At 41.5% G+C, this 25,575-nt stretch overlaps 1 protein-coding gene across 8 annotated transcripts in view; it reads right to left on the minus strand.

Moving 5' to 3' along the window:
* Positions 1-4,476: 4,476 nt before the first annotated feature.
* celf2 (cugbp, Elav-like family member 2) overlaps positions 4,477-25,575 on the minus strand; it is a 237,182-nt gene continuing 216,083 nt past the window's right edge. For 4 of the 8 annotated variants that reach the window (XM_080518091.1, XM_080518088.1, XM_080518092.1 and 1 more), the window contains 6 exons: positions 23,609-23,743; positions 20,165-20,290; positions 15,751-15,930; positions 14,336-14,479; positions 11,609-11,781; positions 4,477-9,764 (listed from right to left, as the gene is read on the minus strand). In XM_080518091.1, coding sequence (XP_080374217.1) covers positions 11,654-11,781; positions 14,336-14,479; positions 15,751-15,930; positions 20,165-20,290; positions 23,609-23,743 — 713 coding nt within the window. In that variant the 3' untranslated portion in view covers positions 4,477-9,764; positions 11,609-11,653. The remainder of the gene's footprint in view (positions 9,765-11,608; positions 11,782-14,335; positions 14,480-15,750; positions 15,931-20,164; positions 20,291-23,608; positions 23,744-25,575) is intronic. The other 4 variants (XM_080518089.1, XM_080518094.1, XR_013937105.1 and 1 more) reach the window with 3 other exon arrangements.

The raw sequence follows: 25,575 nt of genomic DNA on the forward strand, positions 1-25,575 counted from the left end.
TAATTCTGTTGCTTCTGTTGGAAATCGTTTCCAAAACATTGGCAAATAAAACCTTTTTGAAACAAAAACAAAACAATTCTGTGTTTTCACACAGAGGGCTCCAGTCATCGTTTTCCATCTCGTGCTTTGAAAGCAGAAAAACCCTTCAGGGCCGAAGACCGCGAGGCAGAGTTTGTCTTTGTGTTCCAGCCGTCGAAACTCAACATCTGTGTGTCTGCGCTTTGTTCCAGCTCAGCTTCATTTTCCACGCCAAGTTCAGGAAGAGATCGACTTCATCACGGTCTGGTTTTTGTCTCTGGTCTCACACTGAGCCGTCATTCATCTGCAGATCAACCCCGCCTGTCGGATAACCACACGTGACGTAGAAGCGTGGGATTGAGGACGGACAGTATAGAGGAGGGGCGTCAAACACATTTTAGTTCAGGGGCCAATTTCATTTGCAGTGGGATGGAGCAGTAAAATAGTGCTGTTGCCTTATGGGTGTTTTTATACCCTGAGAGCGTAGCTTTGAGGCTAATGCTAGTTAGCCTTCATGGCAGCGTCACCGACATCTCGGCTCGGTCTCATTGTTGTGTTCAATCACTATCCTGAAGAGGCTTGTTTAAAAGAATCACGGTTCTCCTTGAAATTTTGAACATTATTTTTATCTTTAGTTTTGAGAGTAAAGAAGTAAACGAGTTAGTAAACCTGAATGTGAATTTGCCACCACTGCATGATGTTGATATGAAACAAGGGACAATGGTCATTTAAATATCAGCTCAGTCTGCCGCATATGCATGTGTCTAGTATGCATATAGCAGTAAGGACACACTGAAATCTCTTTCTCCTCTGAATGAATGAACAGCGTCCTTGTGTGAAAAGACCAAGAATAAACAGGAAAAGTGAAAAAAGAAAATACTCGTCCTGGACGTGACCTTGGTGTCCTCAGTCGCCATTATCAACGCCATGTTGTTGTGACCCAGAGAAAATTGCTCCTTCCCTCGACTATATTATCTTGCAAAAACAGTGTTTTGAAACTCCCTCGACCTTTGACCCTGCTCAGAGGTAACGCTGTCAGAACTAATCTGGCTGCCCGGGAACGTCGGCCTCTCCCTGGCAGTTAATCTCCATCAGCTGAAATCAAACAGCGCTCTCCCTCTCATCGCCGCTCAGTGATCGCAGCCATTTTCTTGCTTGTCCAGTCTGGCGGCTTCAGCGTGGCGGAGGACAAAAGGTGGTTTGGGCTTGTGTGGACAGGAACTCAAAAGTTGAGTGTTTAGTGCAAATGACATGAGAGGACGACGCAGTAGCATCATTCCATGCTGTGTCGCCGGGTTGAGATGACGTTATCTCCTGGAACGTGACAATCTGGTTTTTACGAGACCTTCACGTCATTCCCCAGTTGCGTGATCATAAGTTTCCCGGACACCTTCCAGTTCGCCTCAGGAATCAGGTGCTGGAAGACGGTGGGAGTTGTAAAAGCCCGACTTCATCCACGTTTATGAATTGAAACACGAAAGCTTCATTGTGTTTTGGGTCTTTTGACACGACAGCGGTGCTCTGAGCCTCTGAAAACACTTTTTCTGAAACGCTGCTTCCGCACTTGGGCACTCTGGCCGTAGCAACTCGCTGTGCACATGCTCAGTAGACCGACAATAATAATGTTTGTATGTAATTTAATGATCAGTTTCATTTGAATCCTGAAAGTTTTCTTCATAGAAAATGACTTTCTTTGGCAGCAGTGATTGAAGTTAATCACTTTTATCCCTCTTCTCTCTCTCTGCTGCCCTCACAACATTCAGCTTCTACTTTCCCCTGCAAGGCGTCTTTCACGTTGATGTATTGATCCTCTTTCACGCTCCTATAAATAGTCTTGTATTGATTACTGAATGTATTCATGCTGATCTTCGCCTGGAGCTTCAGCCATGAGCATTTTTACTTCTACAAACCTGTTTGTGATCTCCGTCATGGTCGTGTCCAGCTGTTTATCATACAGTAATGGTGTTTTTCAACGAGATATTAGTGTTTATGATGGTGGATGAAGTGCTGTCACACCTTGAGCTCCTTTCAGTTTTAATGACCCAAAACTGAAAATCTATGTCATGTCGGGAACTTAAATAAAGGAGATGTTGAATGTGTCTTTATTGAGATGATTGTGTGTCTTACCTTGAGCCTTCCTGGACGTCAGCTGCTTGTAGTGGTCATCTTCAGTTCTCCTCATCCGGTTTTCTCAAGGCTTTTCAACGTGACTTGGGTTTGCAAATAGTAAAAAAAACAAAAAAACAAAACCAAAACATTCTCATCCTGGCTGCTTTCATATTTTTATTTTTTTTTTTTTATTCTGAAATGATGAAACCCGTAGAGGTAAAACTAAAGAGAGAACCGTGTAGGGAAATAAAAAAATTCCGAGCAGCAGATATTTTTGTGAATTACAGGCCACACATTGACAATAATGGAGGTGTAATATTACCCATCCAGGGGTAGACTGAGGCTACTTTATTGTGTGCCTTGCTTGAACCTCACAATCAATATTTAATAACGGACTTGGTGGACCGGTGCAGTGATGAAAGGATGCGGCGCCACAATGTGCCAGAGAGCACGTAATGTACAGCAAGCAGGATTTTTGTAGTATGAAAATATAAAGATGAAAAATTTAAAGCCTCGTTGCAGCTTTGCTGCTGCTTTGAAGTGAAGGAACGTGCACCTTGTCTGAGTTATTACAGCAATATTGAATTTCTTTTTTTTTGTTTTTGGTGTTCAGCTCTTCCCTCTACGATCATCCCTTTGAGGTAAACTTTCAAAAAGTATAGATTTCAATTCAAACACGTCATCAGAACCCCGTTTTTTTTATTTTTATTTCGTATCCGCTGAATGGAAGGTGGAAACTTTGACCTTTGACTTCTCTTTCCTCTCTATTGGGGATGCAGTTGTGACGGTGAAACAGAACGGGAGGAAGTGGATCGGACACAGAGTGGACATACAGTGGACACGTCTCGCCCAGGACAGCGGACAGCGGGCTTGTCGGCCAATCAGCCGCCAGCTTTTACCCCATAGAGGTCGTTCTAGAGTGAGCTGCCTGAAGAGGACATTTTGAGTGAATTTAAGTGACGAATAAGATGTTGGATTTAAATAAGACATGAAGGTTAGCTTAGCATCTGGGAAATACACTTCATGAAATCTGAAGCCTTTTGTATTTTGGGAACAGGGAATTCAAAGTAAATTTAGGCGCAGTCCAATTTCACTTTCAGTGGGCCGGACTGGTAAAATAGTGCCATAATAACATTTAAATTTAATTTAATTTGTATACGTGATGGAAATATTGATATTTTAATACAGTGAAATGTCCAAAAGGCTGTTGCATTATGGGTGTTTTGCTAGCTTCATAAGCATCATCACCGATATCTGAGCTCGGGTCTCAGTGTCGTGTTGTGTCCAAAACATCCACAATGCAGCAACTACAGAAGAAGCTTTTTTGGACACTTCACTGTATTTTGCAGAGTGTTTCATTAAAATTGGCTTTATGTTGAGATTGTGAACATTTTCATCACGTTAACTCTGCACCACTGTAAAGAAATACTTTAAAGTTTAAATTTAAACAGAAGTATATTACTATTTTACTGGTTCAGCTCACTAAAAATGAAACACTGCTGATTTAAAGCTTTTGCATGTATTGAAAACAAGTGAATAAATGGCTAAATCATACTAACAGAGATCATTATTCACCCACACTATACAACTTCTATTTTTTTAACTATTTAATTCACTTGTGAAACCAAACCACCAAGGAAATGGTAAAAAAATAAAAAAATAATAATTTGACTGTATTTTGAACTAGAAGTTTTAATCAAATGTGTTTTCTTTTGAGATTGTAACAATTTATCTGAGCAATGGTTTAAGGTTTCCAAAATGTAGACTTTTTAAAACGTATACTCTACGCCACAACAAAGAGAAAGTGTCAGTTTGAGGGTGATTAGGGCACTATTTCAGTGGTCCGGCCCATTCAAGATGATTTTGGGACGTATGTGACCCCTGAACTAAAGTGCATTTGACACCTCTGATCTACAACCACTTTTAAATAATTTTGCATTTCCCAAAATGTCAAGTTATTCCTTCAAAAGTACATAAAAACAAATGTTTCCTGCTTGATTTATTCACAGGATGCCATCACTCCATCTGGGTGGTTTTTGTTTGGACTGTCGCGCACCAACTTGGGCTCCACAGTAATATACATACAAACACCTGGATGTATATTCACTATGTTCAGTGAGAACAGCGTGGTTCGAGGGGTGGACTCAACTTTACTATGGAGAAAAACAAAAAACACAAAAAAGTGTGGAAGACTGAATGAGAGAGAGATAGAGGACGAAGAGGAGGAGGAGAGAAAACCAGAGAGAGAGAGAGGGAGAGGCCATGAAACAGCACAACATCGGACAGTCACTGGAACATAACAACACAGAGAGCGACGAGTATTAGGAAAAATGGTTTAATATAGGAGACAGAAGCAAAAAACTGCATCACACAAGAACATACGTTTACAAAAATAATTCTGACTGCTTCAGCTACACAGTTAGTTCACAGAGAAGGACAGAGAAACCGGAAAAATCTAAACAGCTAAAAGCAAAAAAGTTTCTAATTAGTTGATCTCTTTATTAAACTAATACATTAATCCACTGAAGGTGACTAAATATTTCTATTCCTTCTTTTTCTATAATTGTCTTATCGTGTAGACGGCACAATACAGTCAAATGAAACTTACTGCTGTTGTATAGACAAACTTGCTAGAACTACTGATAAAGAAAAAACAAAACAAAACAAAGAATAAGAAAGAAAAAAGAAAGACACTCACCTATCGTCTGGAAAGAAAAATACAGAAAGAACGAAAACAAAGGCAGAAAGAACACTCACGTGAGGAAAAAGAAGTGAAAGAAATAAAGCCAAAGATCTTCTAGAAAATCTGTTATCAAAAGCCAACTTCCTTGATGCCAGCTAGAAATCATACTCGGGGACCAGTCAGGTCAGGCCACACCACCAGGCCAGACAGCTTTGTTTCTAAGAGTTTTTGTTGTATCCTTTAATCTCCAGTATAAAAAATTCCACTGGTACAAAATGCATAAGTACAATCAGTTGTAGAAATAGGAAAGCCTGCATTTTATGTACTTTTTTTTTTTTTTTTAAATCCCATCCAGTGACAGATTTCCAAGTGTTGTCAAACAAACATACATCACGCTTACAGGATCCACTGAAATGCATTGACTTTGGCTTCTCTCAAGACAATAACTTTGAAACTACTGAAAACCTTTTTTTTAAACCAAGATTTGAAAGAAAACAAATCAACAGCAACAACAAAAAAAGAAAGAAAGAAATTGGATCATTTTCTACAGACAACAAGCTCTTTTTTTTTTTTTTTTTACGCCACGGAAAGAGAACACACGAAACATTTCCTCAAAAAACTTGACATAAGCCATAAATGCAAAGAAACGACAAGTTCGATTTTTTTTTTTGTTCCTTTCAGTTTTCATTGTTTGATAAATAGCACTTAAGATAATTAAGAAAGAAGGAGAAAACAGAGAAGTGAACAGTGACGAGATAGAAAGATTACAACAAGCATCGGCGATGACAGCCCCTGAGGTGAGCCGCTCGACAGAAACTCTCGTTTCCACGACCCTTCTTTGTGCTTCGACGTTGAAAACGAAAGACGAGACGCTTCACGCAGTTTGGATCTCGACGACACTGGGTTTCTTTTTTTTTCCTTTTTAAACGACGGCTAGCTGCGTGCTGCCAAGGATGTGCAGCCTCAACGCGTAACAAACGAGTAAATTAAAAAAAATAAGGCGTAAAAGAGTGTGCGGTGAAGGAATTTTAAAGGTACAATATGTCAGACTTTGAGCAGTTCTCCTCTTGTGCTTCGGGTGGCAGTGGTGAGTTTGTGTTGTTCAGTCTATCTCCATACATCAAAAGGTTTCTGCTTGAATGACTCACTGCCCCCTCTTGTGGTACAAAGTGGCATTACAAGCCAGGAGACTTTGAACCCATTTACCCGACGTTTCTGTAAAATCGGCTCCGAAGATAAAACTTTGCGAAAACATTCCGACCACGTCTCCGTGGAAACACAACGGTTCTAAATCACTGCTACTGTGCAAGAGCACCACGGCCGTATATAGTTATTCTGCACATGCTCAGTAGTTGGCCAATAAGAACAAGTCATCATAATAACTGTCTGTGTACATTAATTACAAAACAACAGCCGCCACTAGTGGCCCAGCACACCTACTACATTGTTTTCAAGGTTTCTGCTGTTGTCGTGTAAACGAGGCCGTAGTTAGAAATTATTCATCCGACGTGATTGTTCTTTCCTCAAATCCTGCCCATTGTTTTGGAATTTCAAACCTTTTCCATCAAGAATCAAACAAATTGTACCTTTCAAAAACCTGCACGTGCAGAGCTGAAAAGAAACGTGGTCCATGAACACTGATTGGACGATTCGCGTCCGGCTTTTCGCACAGGTAGATTATGGCTGTTTTGGCTCGGGTATATGTGTGTGTGTGTGTGTGTGTGTGTGTACTGCATTTAAGTAAAAGAGAAAAAAGTCTGCTCACCTCCCTCCATGAGATCAGATAAAAGTTCAGTATTGGTCTTCGAGAGGATAATGAAAGCTGTATTACCTTCATCTCGGCTCTGGCTTGTTTTTTTTTTCCGCGAACCCGCGGACGTGACCCTTTCCTCTCCAACCAACTTTATTTCCCCTGTCGCTATTCCAATAAGACATCTCTCCACATCGCCCTGCTTCTAATAACCGCGGTCAGCCTGGGAGACAACAACCGGCTTCCTTCTCACCTCGATATTTTGATTCCTCCTTTCTCTCACCACGCTGTGAATAAAACCACCATTTTGGGCCTGAAAATGGCGAAGAACCTGGACAAGTGGGAGGCTGACTGTACACGGACAGTGACTTGGCACACATTAGTGACTCGAACAACATCTTCTACTCTTATAATACTGGTAACGACGCTCCCTGGTTAAGGCGACTGGTGAGCTTCTGTAGAAAATAATGCTGCCTTTTTTTTTTTTTTTGCAGACCGTAAACGAGGCTTTTCAGGGAGTGAGGGAGGGAGAACAGGGGCAGTTGAATAGACTTGACAACACTGTGCCATGTAAACGGCTCGACTATGAGAATGTCATCAACATACTTTGGCATCTAAACATGATTTTGGCCCATTAACACCAACAACAATAAGTCTTACAACCGCTTGGAAGTTTGAAAAAAAAAAAGAAGAAGGAGCGCGAAACGAAAACAGTTGCTCCGAAACGTCCGGATCGGCGCGTTTGACTATCCGCCGGTGACAAGCTGTGCTTTTTCCTCGAAAGATCCCAGAACGGAGTCTTGCCGTGTGCTTACGTCATGGAAGCGGCGTGCGTGTTCGTGTTTGAGGTGACGCACGGAAACGAATGACTCGACTTCACCACTCAGAGAGGATTGAGAAAATAAGGCCTCGCGTTCGACCCTCACCTCGTGTTCTTCGCCCGAGGAGAAAAACAAACGACGAACACAAACGAAACCAAAAAAAATCCAAACGACACGAGCCCGACGTCTCGCGTTGTGCGCCTGCGTGTGCGAGAGCGAGAGAGAGACAGGAGTGCAAAGATCTGTGGTAAGGCTTTGATGAGTAAAGCGGCTGTACAATGGCTAAAAACATCAGTGTGTGTGTGTGTGTATACACGCGCTTGTGTGTGTGTGTGTGTGTATGTGTGTGTGCGTGCACGCTGGGCGGGCGGTTGCTGAGGAGGCTTTCACGCTCAGGGGCTCTCATGCACAATAACAAAGTAAACTGTGAGGTCTGCACGAGAGTGTGTGTGAGTGTGTGTCTGCACGTGTGTGTGTGTATATAGATTTATATATATATTTATATATATATATATATGACACATGGGCACTTTTTTTGTTGGTTTTTTTTTTGTACATCTTTACAAAGAAAAAAAAGCAAACATGACATTTTTCAGGCAACAAGACCACAGAATAGCAAGTTAACAAACTCTTTTTTTAAATCTATATTTTTAAATATGAGGGATCCATACAAAACACTTATAATAAAATACCCATGTTATCAAATAATTTCACAAGAAATACACTGACGCGCTAGGCAGGAAGTACCTTTCAGAATTTGGCACTAAACTCCACTGATCTTGTCTTTTTTTCTTTATAAGACATTTTTGCCGAACAACGAAACACATCTAAATATTGTTTCCCACGAGAGAAATAAAATAATAATGACATTGATGCTCCACAAGCTGACATTATATATATATATAGATATATTTATATTTATATATATTTTTAGGAATTTCATATAGCTAATCAACCAACAAGAAATTTCGCAAATAGGGACTCCTTAAAAATTAAAAATTAAAAATGAAGGAAAATCAAATAAAAAAAAAGAAAAGAAAAGAAAGAAAGTAACTATTATAGTAATATGAAAGGCTTTGTCTATTGTTCAAGTAAACTGATTTTTTAGTCTTCTCTTGAAAAACATGAGACATTTAAGACCGTTAGACTTGTGATGAAACCACAACTAAACTCACGAGAAGCACCGACGTTAACGCGGGTTTACAGGTAATCGTAGTATCTTTTTTTTTTTTTGGCTTTTTTTTTTTGTAACCTCTATACATTTAAACAGTAGAAAATATAGGTCATTTCATGTGCATTTAAACCACGGATTGTCTATCTGTGAGTCAGTTCAGCAAAAGGTGACACAAGTAGGTAGCATTTCTCCCCCCCAAACAGGGCAAATGTCTTTTTTTCATTTTTACCTTTAAACTACTCTAGAAAAAAGTGGTTCTATATATAGACTTTGAATGAGAAACAGAGCCACTTAAAATGGCCTTATCAAAAAACTTTACACTGCCTGAAAAATGTAAAAACCATTAGAGAGCTCTGAGAGAGTCTAATATTGATCAGACAGTTTTTATTCAAAACTGTTTGGAAGTAGTCTTATTTCTCAGAGAAACTGGCGTGGACTGCTTCTGGCCCGCTTTTTTTTTTTTTTTTTTTGGGTCTCTCTCTCTCTCTTTTTAAAATATTTTTTGGCTTTTTTTTTGTGTAGTTTTTCTCGCGTCGGCACCAGAAGCAAGATGACGCGCCAATTCCCGAAGTGAACTTTCAAGTTTACTTTAAACGAGGAAGAAAAGAAAAGAAAGAAAGAAAAACAATAAAGAAGAAGAAAAAAAAATAAAAAATGCAAGAAAACACTGAATGGAAATCACTTTGCCACAGGTTGTGTTTTTTTTTTCTCCAAAAACAAAACGTCTGTTTTAAAAATCTTTTTTTTCTCTCTTATATGAATGCAGCTTCTATATCTTTTTCACATTGATTCATTTTTCTTTCCCGTCCCTCTCCCCTCCCTGAAACCCCCCCAGATTCAAATGAGGTCACATGCAAATAAAACAAAACAAACAAAGAAAAATCAACGACAAAGAAAAACCACACAAAATTCAAAAAAAAAAAAAAAAAAAAAAGAGAAAAAAAATTGTTAAAAAAAGAAAAAAGTCCAAAAAAGTTGAAAAAGTCAGTAGGCGGCGGCGGCGGAGGAGGAGGAGGAGGAGAACCAGGTTATGATCAGGTGAGCTCGGGAAAGACATCAGAAAAAACAATGACGGGGAGGATGACACTTTTTTTTGTTTTGTTTTGTTTTTTTTTCATTTTGAGTTTTTTTGTTTGTTTTATTTGGGGGGACGCCACGGAGACATGCTAGGCAAACGATGAGCTATAACAGGCATGGAGATGGGTTGTTCTAAAAGGGGAAAAAGAAAAAACAGGGGAGAGGAGAGAGTTACACACAGAGAGCAAACCACACCACTACAGTCAACTTTCTTTTGTTTTTTTTTTGCCTTCAAAAAATCAGAAACAACAAACGGTAACAACGAACGAACGGACAACGGTGATGCAGATTGGCAGAACATAGATTTCATTTTTTTTTTTTTTTAGCTTAGATTTCCTTTATATAGATACTAATTTTGACACGTACACATTCATCCACACAGAGAACAGATAGCACACAAAGCTTTATCCATCACATCCCGGATGGATCGACTGGGAGGAAAGACTTTTCGTTTTTTGTTTTTTTTTGAACAATTGGAATAAGAAAGGGGGGCGGCGCTACATACAAACCAAAAAAAATGCTGGAAACGAAATCAGGTTAAAAAATATCAAACAATAGGAAAAGAAAATGAGGGATAGAGCGGTGAGAGGTGCATTCATGGGTGAGAGACACAGAGAGGCTTTGACTAAACAGTGGACTGGTGGGGGGGCGTTGTGGTTTGAATGGCAGCGAGCGAAATGTGCGTCCTGATCGTGGTTTCTGCACTTGAAACAACAAAAAATGTCAAAAAACAGAACAAAAAAAACACCAAAATCAAACCCAATTCCACGAGACTTGTCCACAAGGGTCAATGGATGCTGTAATACTTTATAGGAGTCCAATAACTTAACGATAGGCAATAAATAAAATCCTTTTTTTTTTTTTTTTTAAATCTGAGGCAGTAAAAATGTTGTATAAAAATAGAACTGCTTTTTACAAATAAAATTTACAGGCCTGTGGCATTCTGTACTTTGAATTTTTTTTAATCTTTCAACAAACATCAAGTATTTTCAGATACCCCCTTAAACTCATAAACTCTTTTATTATTAGTTGTAGTAATATTATAGCCTTCATCAAATTCTGGATTTTTCTTTTCTTTAAGCATGCTGTTAATGTTTCAACAAAAGACCAATGTGATCTGACCCCAAAAAGTGGTTGGTAATTTTTTTTTAACATCTGAGAAATAAAAAAGATTTTTTTTTTTTTAATTTCCACATAAATCTTTTTTTTTTTTTGTCTTCTGTGTGGTCGGTACGGCAGGATGACATTGCCGTGGCCTAATACTGTAAAGAGGCAACTAAAGTTTTCGCAGCCTTTGCTCCCGGGCAGGCACAAGGGCAACGGCGGCCAGCAGCCAACACCACGGAGGTCAAAGGTCGAATGTGCATATCAGCGTGTTGGAAGTCAAAAAGAAAAGAAAGAAAAGAAGTTAAAAAAAAATAACCTCGAACCCTTCATCGGGGCTCGGGTTCATAAGAAGAGAGACAAAATCAAAAATCAAAAAGTCATCATGGCTCCTTTTTAACATCAGTTCTGACGAAACTCATTCTCAAAAATGTATAATCACAAAAAAAATGATAAAGAATTTTTTTAAAAAGCTACCCATGAAAGCTACTTCCTTCCATTATTATATGTTTATATATATATATATATATATATATATATATATATATATATACATACATATATATATATATATATAAAAAAAAAACTGAAAAGAAATTGCACAAAGTAATGGTGGTAATGGAAGCGTTCATGTGTGTCAAAAAAAGGGTAATAAATAATACTTGAAAGATAAAACATAAAAATATTCACAAAAAAGCAAGAAAAAAAAAAAAGAAAACCAAGGCGTGTCTCCCTCAGAGTGGTTGTAGGTCGTCTCCCCCTCCCTCCCTCCCGCCCCCTCCCCACCTCCCGCGTGGAGACGCCGCGGCTCGCTGAAGCTGTTTCTGTTTGTTTCTTTTGAGATTCTTTTTGTTTCTGTGGGGGCGACTTACCCTAGCAGTGCTAACCTGGGGAGCAGATAGACCCTAGCGCTAAGATCAGTACGGCTTGCTGTCGTTCTTGGAGCGCTTCAGCTGCACTTTCAGCCGCTTCATGCCGATCTGGAAGCCGTTCATGGCCTGGATGGCGGCCTGCGCCGACACGGGATTGTCGTAGCTGACGAAGCCTGCGGAGAAGAGCCCAAGCAGTTAGAATGCAGTGTCACACAGACGTGAGTTAAAACCCCAAATTACTCAGCACGTTGGATTAAGTCGCCCCTTTTGAAATCCGGTAACCTTAACCCAGTGCTTCTCAAATGGTGGGGCGCGTGAGGCGGGCGCGACTTTCAGTATTAGTGTCTTTATTCATGCTTGAACGATAAAAAAGGGCCTCCAGCCACTAGGTGGCAGCAGTGCTCAAACTAATCAACAGGCTGCCTGTTCAACCAGTAGAGAAGAAGAAGTACTACACTGAACACCGGTGTACAGAGCTGGCGGAGGAGGAGGAGAGGTGGAGAAGTTTCTGACAGGAGTGAAAAGAAGAAAGGATGAGGCGTCAGAGGAAAAGAAAACAGGTGACAGTAAACATAAAGCTAGTAAGAGCAGGAGGTATGACGATGCTACATCGCCCTTGGGTTTACCGTGAACACGCCGGAAACCAGGAAACACCCGTTTGTGTTTTATGCCTAAAAACTCTGCCAGCGGAGCATGAAACCAAATAAATAAAGACGACACCTGGAGACCATACACCATACACCTGGAGACCATACACCATACACCTGGAGACCATACACCATACACCTGGAGACCATACACCATACACCTGGAGACCATACACCATACACCTGGAGACCATACACCATACACCTGGAGACCATACACCATACACCTGGAGACCATACACCATACACCTGGAGACCATACACCATACACCTGGAGACCATACACCCCAGTTATGTCAGTAAGCCATTGGAGTTGTTTCATCGTAAACTCAATGAGTATCGCCAACAAGCCGGTCATTTTGTCAGTAAACAAAAAAGCACTGTTAGCCTCTGACAAAGTTGTTAGCAAGAGCTAAGAGTAGCAATATCAAATTAAAAGCCCAGATTTGAAAAGATGTGCTGTGAAAAGAGGCTCCCAGCAGCCACTAAATACACCAGCAGACTCTTCTCCTGACTAATATTTGTACAATGTCTTTTTTAAAGAGATTTACTGTGCATCTGGCAGAGTGATAGTAAATTGTATTGAGGTTGAATGTGTTCATATATAAGAGACACATGCTGTGAAATAAGTTTGAAAGAAGTTTGTGTTTTATAACACATTTAATAAATGTTCAAACTGATGTAGCTGACAGTTTCAAATGTTGCAGGGTTCAGTGCTTCATTGTCTTCTGGATAGACAATATGTTCAGGGAAAGGAAATGCAAATGTTATGCACTTTTCATCCCTTTTGATCAGCTAAAATATAAACAATGTTGTTGCAAATTTTGCACAAAAGAAATCAAAAAGTCATATTCCTTTTTGAAAAGGAATAAGCTGACGAAGCTGACAAGTGACCAATGTTTACTGTTTAAAGTTTTGAATGTTACTGTGTTCAGTTTAAAAAAATGCACATCCTAGTGAATCATTTGCACTGATCATTGGCTGAAAAAAATTCTGTCCTCTCGGGGGGGCATGACAGAAAATAATTGAGAACCACTGCCTTAACCTAAGACCACAGCCCTTAGAGGGAAGATAGGAGGGTATTATTGCTGTATGGACGCTTTCTGTACGGATGTTTTTGGCCCCGTTTACACGACGTCTTCATGTGAAAACGTTTGTTGCAACACTGGTGTCCGTTTAGATGACAATGGAGCTTGGAGCCAATGAAAACAGAACTTTTTGAAATCTGCTTCAAAGGCTGAACTTTTAGAAAATGCTCTGACTTCAATTCTGTGCCCATGGAAACTGGGAAAAACCACAACTTTTTGAAAACGCATTGACTTAGTCTCTGTGGAAAAAGGCAACGTTTAAAACGCATCTTTTCCAAAAACGCGCTGACTTCATCTCCGTGGAAAGGGAGGAAAAGCCAACTTTTGAAAACAAGGTTTTCAAAAGTTTAACTTTTTAAAAAGGTTTAACTTTTTAAAAACGCTTTGACTCCGTCTCCCTGGAAACAACAGAAATGCTGAAAGCAATGCAGTTAACATGACAGGCCACTAGTTGGCACTGTTGTTTGTTTTTGTAATGTAGCAGAGAACAATCCGCTCTAAACGTTTACAATGAGAGAATACAGACATTCTAGTGAACAGAAGTTGGATTGTTATTATGGTGACTGTCAAAATAAAACTACCAAGTCTCAGGAGAATATGGACTGGGACTCTTGACACAAACAAGGAAACATTGTTTTGATTGGCGCTACTTAGCATGTGCAGAAGAACTATTTACTATGGCCATGGTGACCAGGACCTGTTGTAGTGTTTCAGAAAACTTTCAGTTTCCATGGAGACTGAGCTTTTTCCAAAAAGTTGTGGAAAGTTTTCCATTTTCCCATGAAAACATTGGAATTCCAACTCCTGGGAGACGTTTGGAGCATTTTCTGACTCGTGATCATGAGTTCTGAGCACAGGCAGAACAAACAACTCCTGTTTCAACCAGATGTTTGACATCCTTCTACTGTATGAGCTTTATCCGTTAAACGAGAGCTTAAAAGACTCGGTGGACAAAAAAGGTGCAGTGTGTTTCCCCTGCGGGAAGCCCGTACCGAAGCACTTGCTAAGGTTTGTCTGTTTGTCGATGAAGACTTTGGCCGAGACCACGTTTCCGAAAGGCATGAACATCTGCAATATGTCCTGGTCTCCGAACTCCTGGGGCAGGTGGTAGATGAACAGGTTGGCGCCTTCAGGACCTGGCGGGACGAGACACAGAGTGGACACCAGGTCCATTTAAACACAGACTGAAGTGGAGGGGGGGGGGGGGGGGGCTTCATCATAGAAACGGAGCTCAAGCTCGCTGCTTAGCACAATATCACGTAACCTTGGGTTTGTGATTGCTTTTAAAAAACATTCTGCTGTTGTGCCGAGCTTTCAACAAAGATGAAAGCTTTTGGTTTTTCATGCAATTATTCGCCTCGCTAAAGTACTTCCACCGCTCTCGTGCTTCTGATTAATTCATTCTCTCAGCTGCATGTTGCGTCTCTTAAGAGGGGTCAGAGGTGTCCCTTCCACCGTCCCTTTATCAGGAGTCCTCATAATCCCGACAGGTCAGACCTCTAATGATGATTTAATACGCTCTCCACAGAGAAACCAAGCTTTGTTTCCCCTGGAGGGTTTGAACTCCCTGGACGGAGACAGGCAGCTTCTTTTCTCTAATTAATCTGAGTACAAACAAACAGTACAGAGCTCTATTTGCCCCCCCCCCCCCCCGAGACATTTTATGGTCTGGTTTGTATTTAGTGCAGAGCTTTTAAGTGAACTTACCTGCCAGCTTTTGTATGTAGGTGGCACTTTGTGAGCAGCAAGACCAACCGGATTCTACATTTTCTCTTTCTCATAATGTGAATGCATGAAGATAAACCACTGATATTCCCTGACAGGATGGAATACTGGAGACATTCAAAACGAACTCACAATACTTTACTAATTACTGTAATGAAGTTTACTGGGAATATAATGCTAAAGTGAGGGATTCTGTCAACATGTAGTGGGCCATGTCGGCGTGAGCCTTCAATAGTATTAAGATGCATTGATCTTGTCTTTGTGTTTGCATTGAACAACCAGGCTCCATCACATGTTAAAGAGCTGTTCGTCCATTAGTCAGGACACCCTGGACCATTTTCTTGTGAAGCTCTTGTAGGTTTAGACCCTGTTCTTTCTCACACACTGTTTCTCTCTCTCTCTCACTTTATAACTTTTAGCTTCTGTAATTTTATCACATTAAGATGCAGTCATAAAGACAGGAATAGATAAACAAGCACTGCGTGGTGGCCACTATTCGCTGACCAGTTTATACATTCTATTGACACATGATGAGTGTTTCGGGCTTCAGATTAAAGCCATCTTGTGGTTTTTTTGGTTGCCCTCCAGCAGGACTCCTGGCAGAAGCTGTGTGTTTGGATTGAGTTCTCTGCCTCCCACTGAGCGGCCCTGATGTGCAGACATGCAGCCGGGGGCTACTGACCCTCTTTCTGGCTGCCAGCGGCCCCTTGCTGCTGCAGCAGGGACTGGCTGTAGAGGGTGGGCAGCGCGGCGGCGGCATACTGCTGGATCCCTGAGTAAGCCTGTGTCAGCGCGTCCATGGTGCCCGCCGTCCCGTTGGTGAGCCCGGCACCGCCCAGGCCTCCGTTTAGAGCCGCCATACCTGAGAGCATTTGAGCAACTTTACATAAAACCCAACAATAAAGAAAGAAGAGTGCACTTACTCATTAGCGCTCCCACTGAAGGTTGTGTTTTCACCACACAAGCACACAAGACGCCACACACACGACACAAAGACGACATTGATGCTCGACAGCGACGTCAGGACACACACACACACACACACACACACACACACACACACACACACACACACACACACACACACACACACACACACACACACACACACACACACACACACACACACACACACACACACACACACACACACGCAAATAATTGAGAAACAATGGAAAATGTTGAAACAATCACATAAAAACACACTTTTTAAATACAAACGTCCCTTTTAGAGTCTAAAAGTTTGTTAATGTGGACTATTGGTTCGACACTTTATTTCTATTTAATAACACCTAATTATCTTGGTGTTTCAATATTTGGCTCACATGGGTTTGGACTGTTTCCATTTCCACATTCAGATCATTTTCCACTCATAGCTTCAAAGTGTTTCTTTGTTGTGGTGCAGCTTACATGTGAAGAAGTATCATATATTTTCAAAACCAAACAATGACTATAATCTCAACATAAAGCCAATTTTAATGAAACCTTCTGGTGCAAAATACAGTGAACTGTCCAAAAAACTAAGCAGGTTAATTACTCTGGGAAAACATTTGTTGTATTATTTGGTGAACTTCATACATTACAGGTCTGAAAAACAAAGGAACTAGTGTGTGTATGGTGGTTTAAATGTGTATGGTGGTTTAAATGTGAACAAAATAACCTTGACGAAAGAGCAGATTGAGAATAAATTCAAAGAAATGTGATTTTGAAGTGAAAAGAACTTGAGGAATGCACAATTAAAGAGCCACCGTCTACTTTACTTGAGTGAGGAACTGGATTGATTCACAAACTACAGGTATACATTTTTTTAAACATTGTCTCTTATTGTTTAAATGTGAATAACAGTGAGGAAAGGTGAGATTTCGAATTTGAACGTCAAGCACCACAGACTTGAAAGATTCCAAATCGTTGTCGCTGAAATGGCCAAATACCGGTGAAGAGGAGGCAGATTCACCAGCAAATGTTTGAATTTAAGGCCTCGGAAAACAGAAAATCTAACTCAAAGGTCTAATTTAATACTCCAGGGCGTTTAAATCCCCTTTTTACTTCCTCTGGAGTCGGGAGCTTGAGTCGGTGTCCTTAACCTAACAACCTGAGAGCTTTTGCATTTCAGGATTTACAAAGTAGCCGAGTCCCGGCCCCCCGGAGCAGATTATCTACCATACATTTAAAGTCAAACAAACAGCCAGGTGTGATTATGTGTGCTGTTCCAGCCTGTGACGGCTCTCTTTCAGGGGGGGTGGGGGGTGCGGGGTGGCGAGGTTTAGAAAGTGGAGGAACGCAGCGGTAACACTCATTAGCTGCTTGTAACGGCTTAATACCGCGGCGGAGGGCAACTTGTCTGAGGAGGTCTGACATTGGCTCGGCGTCCTGTCGCCTCGCCATCAGACACAGTGAAATAAATTATCGCCGCGGCGCTCCGGATTATAGGTCACTCATTTATTCAGGAATAATTGCACCGGTGACCTTTGCAATTCAATTAAGGAGTTGGATGTGTTTAAATGAGGGCGGATGGATGGGGTGGGGGGAGGGGGGGGGGGGGGGGGGGGGTTGTTACACAGCAACCCGTTTGGTTTGGAAGGTGTGTGTGTGTGTGTGCGTACGTGTGCTCACATGTCCTGCGTTTCTGTACCTGCAGTATTGGTGTATATGATTTACACGGCGGATACAGCTCCTCCGAGAAAGGTCAGAGGAGAATAATGTGGTGGAAGAGGCCGCTGCTACAGGATCTTCACTGTCATAACAGCTCTGATTAAGATCCCAGCCTCTTCGCCGCCCCCCAGAGGTCAAATGCAGGACACACACGCACACGCACACGCACACGCACACGCACACGCACATCACAATGCTCCAAATTCATCCTGAACCTGAATAAAAAAAAAAAAAATAACAAACCCAAATATTTAAAGCTACCTGCTGCCCTATAAAATCATCCAAAAAACAAAGATGACTTTTTACATCCGACACACCGGAAGACAACAAGAACTTAATATAGCAGGGACTGTTAACTGAATTTCTCCATGTGAGATCAATAAAATCTGATTGTATCTTTTATCTGTTTACCACTTTTAGGCATTAAATGTTACATCTCAGATCTGTCAAGCATGAGATCAATGTTTATTCTTCTTTTTCTGGTTCTGAATGAGCCGTGTTACTTTAAAATTGTTATGTTTTTCAGCATGAAATCAATCAAATCTGTAAAAATCTCTTGAATATAGCTTATTTTTGGCATGAAGGCATAAAATATGATATTGTTGAGGTTGCAGACTGACACATTTTTAATAGCTAGGGAATATAGATTATTTAATTTGTTATTTTTGCACAATGGAAAAAATGAAAATTAGAATTTTTGACTAGCGAATATCTGCAAAAAGTTTGACATTTTCAGCATGAAAATACAAAAATTGGCTATGATAGACTACATATTGCAAATAATGCACTGTAAATTATATTATTTTCAATTTCAGGGATCAAAAAAGTTACAATTGATACTTTTGTAAATGCAAATTAACACATTTTGGGTTTTATCACTTTTTTTTAATTACATTTATATCATTTATATCAATTCAGGTCATTGTTACATTTTGGGTTGTTACATATCAGGACACATATTTGTTATTGTGCCAACACAGAATATTTAATCTTTTATTTTGGATGACCAGAATTATTAAATTGTGGATCTTTGGCCAAAGACTCACAACAAACCTTTTTTTAACCATCAAAACACCAAAGTTTAATAATTTAAAAAAAATGCAACTGTTTGGTAAGCAAACAATCTTTTGTTTTTTGTCTATACAAATAATCAAAAGTGGGTGAAACGTTCATGGCATTGTCCTGCAGAGGATAGATTTAAATTGTAATTTTGCAAAGGAAATGTTGATGTTTTCAGGGTTGAAATTTATCTGATATGCCACTGAAATGATCAAATTATTTATTTATCATGTATTTTTTTCAAATTGCGAATTTGAGCATTTATCATTTCTATTGTTTCTCATACCTATAATAACATATAGGTTTTTCGGACATTAGAACTTGAATGTTTTTCAGATTTTGATGTTTAGAAACTGTTGGAAGTTGTAATTTAGGGCACAAAGACGAAATATAATATTTCTGGCGATTAAAATTGATCAAATGAGCATCTTTGACTGTGAAATAACAACATTAGGGAAAAGCTGATATATTTCACTATTTGTGATCCTGTAATATATCTATAAAAAGTTGGTGCTATAAAATAGAAGGTTTTTTTTTGTTTTTTTGTCCTCTGGTGTGGCATTAACCCACTTGCACTGTTCAGACGAGACGTAGAAATAAAAGAAAACACAACAGTGACAAAAGGACATGAGGGACACAGCAGCACAGACTGCGACAAGCCGACACCGCCGGGACGGCGCTCCGACAGCGAGCACGACCCGGGACACAACCAGGAAGCGGATGGAGGGATGGGGAGAAATGGATGGATGGATGGAAGATCGTGTGAGGTAGCTGCTGAAAGTTTCTTTTCAAGTCAATCCGAGACGCAGAGAGACGACAGGAGGAAAGGTTTGCTTAAGACCTCAGTTTATATCGAATAGTATAAAATCCGTGAGGTTTGTCTACTTTCACTTCCCTCTTTGATATTAACAGCTCCTGGCATCAGGGCTGAAGAAAGATATGGATTTTTGATGAACTCAGCTTTTCTTTAATACCCTTCAATCTAGACTGTTAACACATTGAATACTTTTCTTCTCTTCTGAATAACTAGGGACTTCCGTCTTGCAGAATGTCAGTGGTGACAGTGGTTCCCACGATGAGACTCTAAAAGTTGATAGAAATTGAGAAGTTGAAGTTACTGGACGAGTCGTCAAAACTCTATCAGAGTCAAACCCTGACACCGTGCAGGCTGCAAGACGCGCGCTGTGTCTCTCTGCAGGGACAGAATGCAGTCAGGGTGCGAGCTGAAGCTCTCTGCACTGACTTCCAGCTGCAGACTGTGTCTCTTTCCAATGACTACTGACTGCAGACTGTGTCTCGGCACTGATTTGCGGCTGCCATGTTGCCGCTGGGTGTGGATGGTGAAAGGCGGAGGTGGAGTGGCTGATGGCAGGGTGAATACTCACTGTTGACGCTACCTGCTAGTGCATTAATGTTGTTCAGGCCCACAGTGGCGCCTGCCAGGCCCTGCAGGGTGCCCAGAGAGGTCAGAGAGTTCATGGCGCCGGCGTTGGTGCTGGCTGTGGTGCCCGCTGCAGGTGGAGAGCAGGAGTCAGAGAGAGAGAGCGAGAGAGAGAGAGAGAGAAAGAGAGAGAGAGGTAGGAGACAAAGAAGCGGACGTGTTACACAAACTTTGTTGGTGTGAAGGTGGAGGCTTTCATACAGCTTTCGGTGCTACGTGTAGCAACTTAGCACCAGTGGTTTGTCAATAGTTTTCACAACTTTACAGGGTTTTGAGCATTTGTGGGCACAAAAAAAAAAAAAAAACAACCTCCAGATTTAGTACGAAATGAGCATGGGAGGTGTTATAACTCTAAAACTAACCCGTATGTCAACATTTTTTGTTAAATAAACTTGAAAAACTGAGTCTGAATTTGGTTTCAATCTCATTTGGAATAATGCATCGACAGTAAATGAGCTTCTGTGTAAAATTTGGAATGTCATTTTAAACATCCAGTGCCAAAAACAATCTTCGATGACTGAATAGTTTTGATGAATTAGGCTTTTTAATCAAACAAAGCCACATTAAAATAATCTTTGAGGATTTCCGAAGGTGGATTTTGACCTTCATATTAACAATCGAAACGATGCAGCCGTGATAAAATATTTGCGGATATTTCTCTTCTTTTTTGGGGAGATTCACTGAAACTGATGATTGTTCTTCCAGTGCAGAAGTCTTCTCCGATGTTGGGAGGCCAGAGGAGGAATCACCAGAGTTCACGGGAAAACTAGATCTGGAGGAAACCAACTCCTCGTTGTTTCTCTAATGATCCTTTCAGGTTGATTTCACAGTATGCTGATGCTTAAAAATGCTACAAGCAGCACCTTTAATTAACCTTTAATTAACAAGCTGTGGCACCTCGAGCTGCGTGGAACAAACCTCTGATGAACAACAGAGCTCTGTGTGGTTTGTTTTGACTGGGAAACACTCACAGAAGCAAGTGGAGGACTCAAGCCAATAACGGAACAGCGTTTAAATTAAAAGAAGGACACAAGAACCATCCAGAAAAGCAGACAGATACACAAAAATAAAGCAAGAAGACTGAAAATCCGTTCCAAGTTTGCGTTTCTTTTCTTTTTTTCTTTTGTCGTCACCGACACTGAAATACACACACGACAGACACGAGTGAACACCGACTCACACACACATACACCTTCAACGCACACTGATGTGAAATGTGGAGCCGCGCGTGACCGTGATGTGACGGGAAGATACGGAAGCTTGCAGACTCGTTTCGGGAAAAAAAAAGGAGAGAAGAAATAAAATAAAGAACAGCCACCAGAAATGAACCAAAACAATAATTTCAAAAAAAAGATATTGACTTATTGGACCGCTCTCATCAAAGCCATGCCAGCAAAGCAGGGTCGCCACTGAGTGTGTGAAGAGATGATGTGGCAGGAAGGAGCGTCGTGTCGGCACACGGTGTGAAGGAACAGAAAATGGAGAAGAAGAAGCTGGCCTGTCTCCATGCAGAACTGTCTATATTTATCAAACCAGCGTGACGTTTTCAGTTTCACATGCAGTATAGCGCCACTCGTTCACAGCGAGGAGCTCAACCTGTACGATTCAAGGTTGGACTGACATTCAGAGTCAAGAGAGAGAGAGAGAGAGAGAGAGAGAGAGAGAGAGAGAGAGGTGGCAAAGAGAAGAGGAAGGAGGGGGTATGGGCCGGAATAAAGGAGAAAAAAGTAAAGAGAGAACGAGCGAGGCGGGAGCGGGGAGGTCCAGGAAGTGGGATGAAGAGGGGAGTTTTTCATATTCATGCTTTGTTGCGAGTGCGCTCTGAAAAAGACAGCGAAAAAAAAGAAGAGAAAGAAAAAGAAAAAGTAGGGTTGGTAGAGCGAGGCCGAGCCGACACGAAAGGGGAGGATGATGGAGCAGAAACATGGAGCTTGTCAAACGGAGGGCAGCAGCAAAAGACGAGGGCAACGAGAGGGAACACAAGGGAGGAGGAGGAGGAGGAGGAGGAGGAAGGAGAATCTGAAGGTTGGGATATTAAAGCCCCGTTTACACGACGTTTCAAGCGAGAATGTATCTTGTGTTTTTGTGTGCAAAACATTTTGCATTTAAACGACACCTATCTGAACTACGTCTGTTTCCACAGAAGCAGAAGAAATACTGAAAACAGTGTAGTTTCCATGTTAGGCCAGTAGAGGGTGTCTAGAGAGGGTCTGGAGAAAACAAGAGTTTTCTCTGTTTGTAGCGAAATCACAAACACAGTGAACAATAGGTTGGATTGTTATGAGTTATGAGTGACTCAACTATAAAACTACCAAGTCTCAGGAGGATATGGACTGGGAGTCATGACACGATCCAGGAAACATTGTTCTGATTGTCCCTCTACTGAGCATGTGCAGAACTACTAGTTACTACGGCTGTGTGGTGCGCATGCGCAGCCTTTCCAGCATCTCCACGGTGACGGAGTCTGAGCGTTTCAAAAGGTTGCATTTCCCCCCCTTTCCACGAATCAGAACGTTTTCAAAAAGTCCCACCTTGGAAGCAGGTCTCAAAATGTTGCATTTTCAGTTGAAAGTTTGACGCTTTCACTAGAAATTGTTGCTGTGTAAACGGGGCCTTCACCCGGACCGCGGTCAGACGTCAACCAAGGTTTGGCGCAGTGTCGTGCATGATAAGAGCAAGTTTGTAGAAACGGGCTAATGCTAATGTTGTTGTTTGAAAGACGGAGTCATTTCTGGATTCAAGACGCTCCTCATCCAGTGAAGAGATGAGCAAAATAGTAACTGTTGAGACACCAGCTCTGGCTAATGATAAGAGTGAGACAAAAGGAAAACAAAAGAAATGAGCAACAACATGACTGAAACTCATGAATCACGCCACAGTAATCAGTGACTATTGTTCGTACTGAAAGTTGTGGTACAACACAACACAAAACACAAACACAGGCGCAGCCAAATCACTGTCCACCAGGGGGAGACAACAACCACTGAGACACACAGAACCTGATGGACACGGAGATATACAGACATGCACACGCGCACACGTACAAGACAGTGAGTGGACCACTGAGTGGAAAGCGGAAGGAAGTGGAGGGAAGGCGGCGCGCCAACATCACAACACCGGGAAGAATGGCAGTCGATGGGTACACACACCATGTGTGCGTGTGGGGGAGGGGTCGACAACACTGACGGCGATCTGAATGAACGGACGTGTGTCGACAGCGATGGTTGGCTGATGGCGGTGGTCATGGAGGTGGGCGGGAGGAGGGCGGTGGTGGTGGTTGGCGACAACACTGGCAATGGCAAACGGTGGAGAGCGGAGGCGGGCGTCGCTGCTGGGCACCCCTGGCGTCGGCCCCCCTCCCCCTACCCCCGGGTGGCTGCGGCGTTACCTGGGCTGGCCAACGCTCCCAGGGAGGCTGCGCTGGAGGACAGGGGGTTTGCGGTGGAGGGGCTGGCTGAGTTTTGGGCCGCCGCCGCCGCCGCCGCTAAAGTGGCCAGGTTCTGCAACTGCAGAGCACTCATACCTGGAGAGAGGAGCCAGAGAGGGTGGGGGTCAAACCTGGGGAGCGAGGCTCGAGGCGTGGCTGGGGCGAAGGAGGAGAGCGGAGGATCGGGGGTGTGTGTGGGGGGGGGGGGGGGGCCTGGGGAGCGTCGTTGGCGAGAACTTTCTGAAAGTGGGTCCTCGGCAGTGGTTTGTGAGAGAAATCTGCAGCGTGTGGAGGCAAACAGTGCGGCAGCTGATTTGGCTAATAAGTCCCACATGTGTGCGAATCAGGAGAAGCAGCTGCTGTTGTTGTGCTGTTTAGGTTTGCTGCGTTTCTCCGAGGCAGAAATAATCGCAGTGATTTTGCTAAACTCCTTTTTTTTTTCTGTTTGGGGTAAAGCTCAGCGGAGAAGCCTCTGAAAATACAGAAGCAAACTGAATAGTTTTAGATTCGCTCTCAAGGCAATTATACCATTTTAAAAATCAAACCGGAGCTCCTTCCTCACTTGGTTAACTTTTACTTGGATAAATAAAAGTGAACGCACATTATTAACGTAATTGCATCATCATAGGAGCCAAACTCTCTGGATTCTGGCAAAGTTATATGAGCATTGCTGCAGTTAGACAAACTAAATTAATGATCTCTCACAAGAATACATTTGTGACGAGTCTTACACAACATTAATTAATCATTCTATAATAAGCCTAAAATTACCATTCATAATTACAAACTTACATTATGCAAATTCAGTCATATTCTATTAAGAAAAGTTAGCAAAATAATGAAAACAATATTTTATGTCAATATCTAAAGTATTATTTGTCCCAGTTATGAACTCATCAAATAACTACTAAATTGAGAAAGACTCAGTAATTTGAATGATATCGAATTTAAAATAACTGGAATATTTGTCATCTAAAGCATTAATGACTTGACTAAGAAGTAATTAAATTATTCATAATCTGTATATATAAACACAATAATAACAGTCTCATCTAACAATAACCAGATTAAAGCCTCAATATTTCATGATACAATTATTACCTCAGCATCACCTCAGCTTAGTGCCAATAATTTAAATATTAACTGATTAATGTTGTGCTTGCTCATAAATACTGAAATGTGGATAATAACCCATCCCTGTCAATGATAAACTACAACAGAGAACTTTGAATTTAAATAAATTCGAGCTCAAAATATGAAAACATTTGAGTTTGTTTCCGTCAGCTGGGCTCCAGTCATGATGTTAAAAGAGTAAAATGTTGCACTAAATACTGAAAAGTATAAGTCTGACTGTATTTCAGGACCTTTGAGAGCTGAATCCTCCTCACTGTTAATCTTCTTTTTGGCATCAGCATCCGGGCCTGTGCTTAAGAATAATTAATGACTCTATGCCAACACCTAAATGATGGCGGGGCCGAGGCCATAAAACACTGTGTGACAGTGTATCCTGTGCAAGTGTGTGTGTGTGTGTGTGTGTGTATGTGTGTGTGTGTGTGTGTGTGTGTGTGTTTATGAGGTATCAGAATCAAACCTCCACAGCAAACAGTCATCGGAGCAGAAAACGGGTTCTTACCACAGGAGAGGTTTGGTCCTCTGACTCGTGGAGATGTTGGAGTTACTAACAAGGGTGTGGACACTGTCAATGTGAGGTGTATGTGTCGTATATACAGTCTGGGTGTATATACACAACCATGGGAGTACACACACACACACACACACACACACGCACACACACACACGCACACATGCGCTCCCACACACAAACGCACAGTCACACACATACAAAAAAGACGCACAAAACAAGACGCCATGAAGAAGATCCATCTTGTTTGACACCGTGGTGAATGGCTGGAGGTTGGAGCTCCCAA

Source organism: Blennius ocellaris (genome assembly GCF_963422515.1).
Source record: "Blennius ocellaris genome assembly, chromosome: 22".
Lineage (NCBI taxonomy): Eukaryota > Metazoa > Chordata > Actinopteri > Blenniiformes > Blenniidae > Blennius > Blennius ocellaris.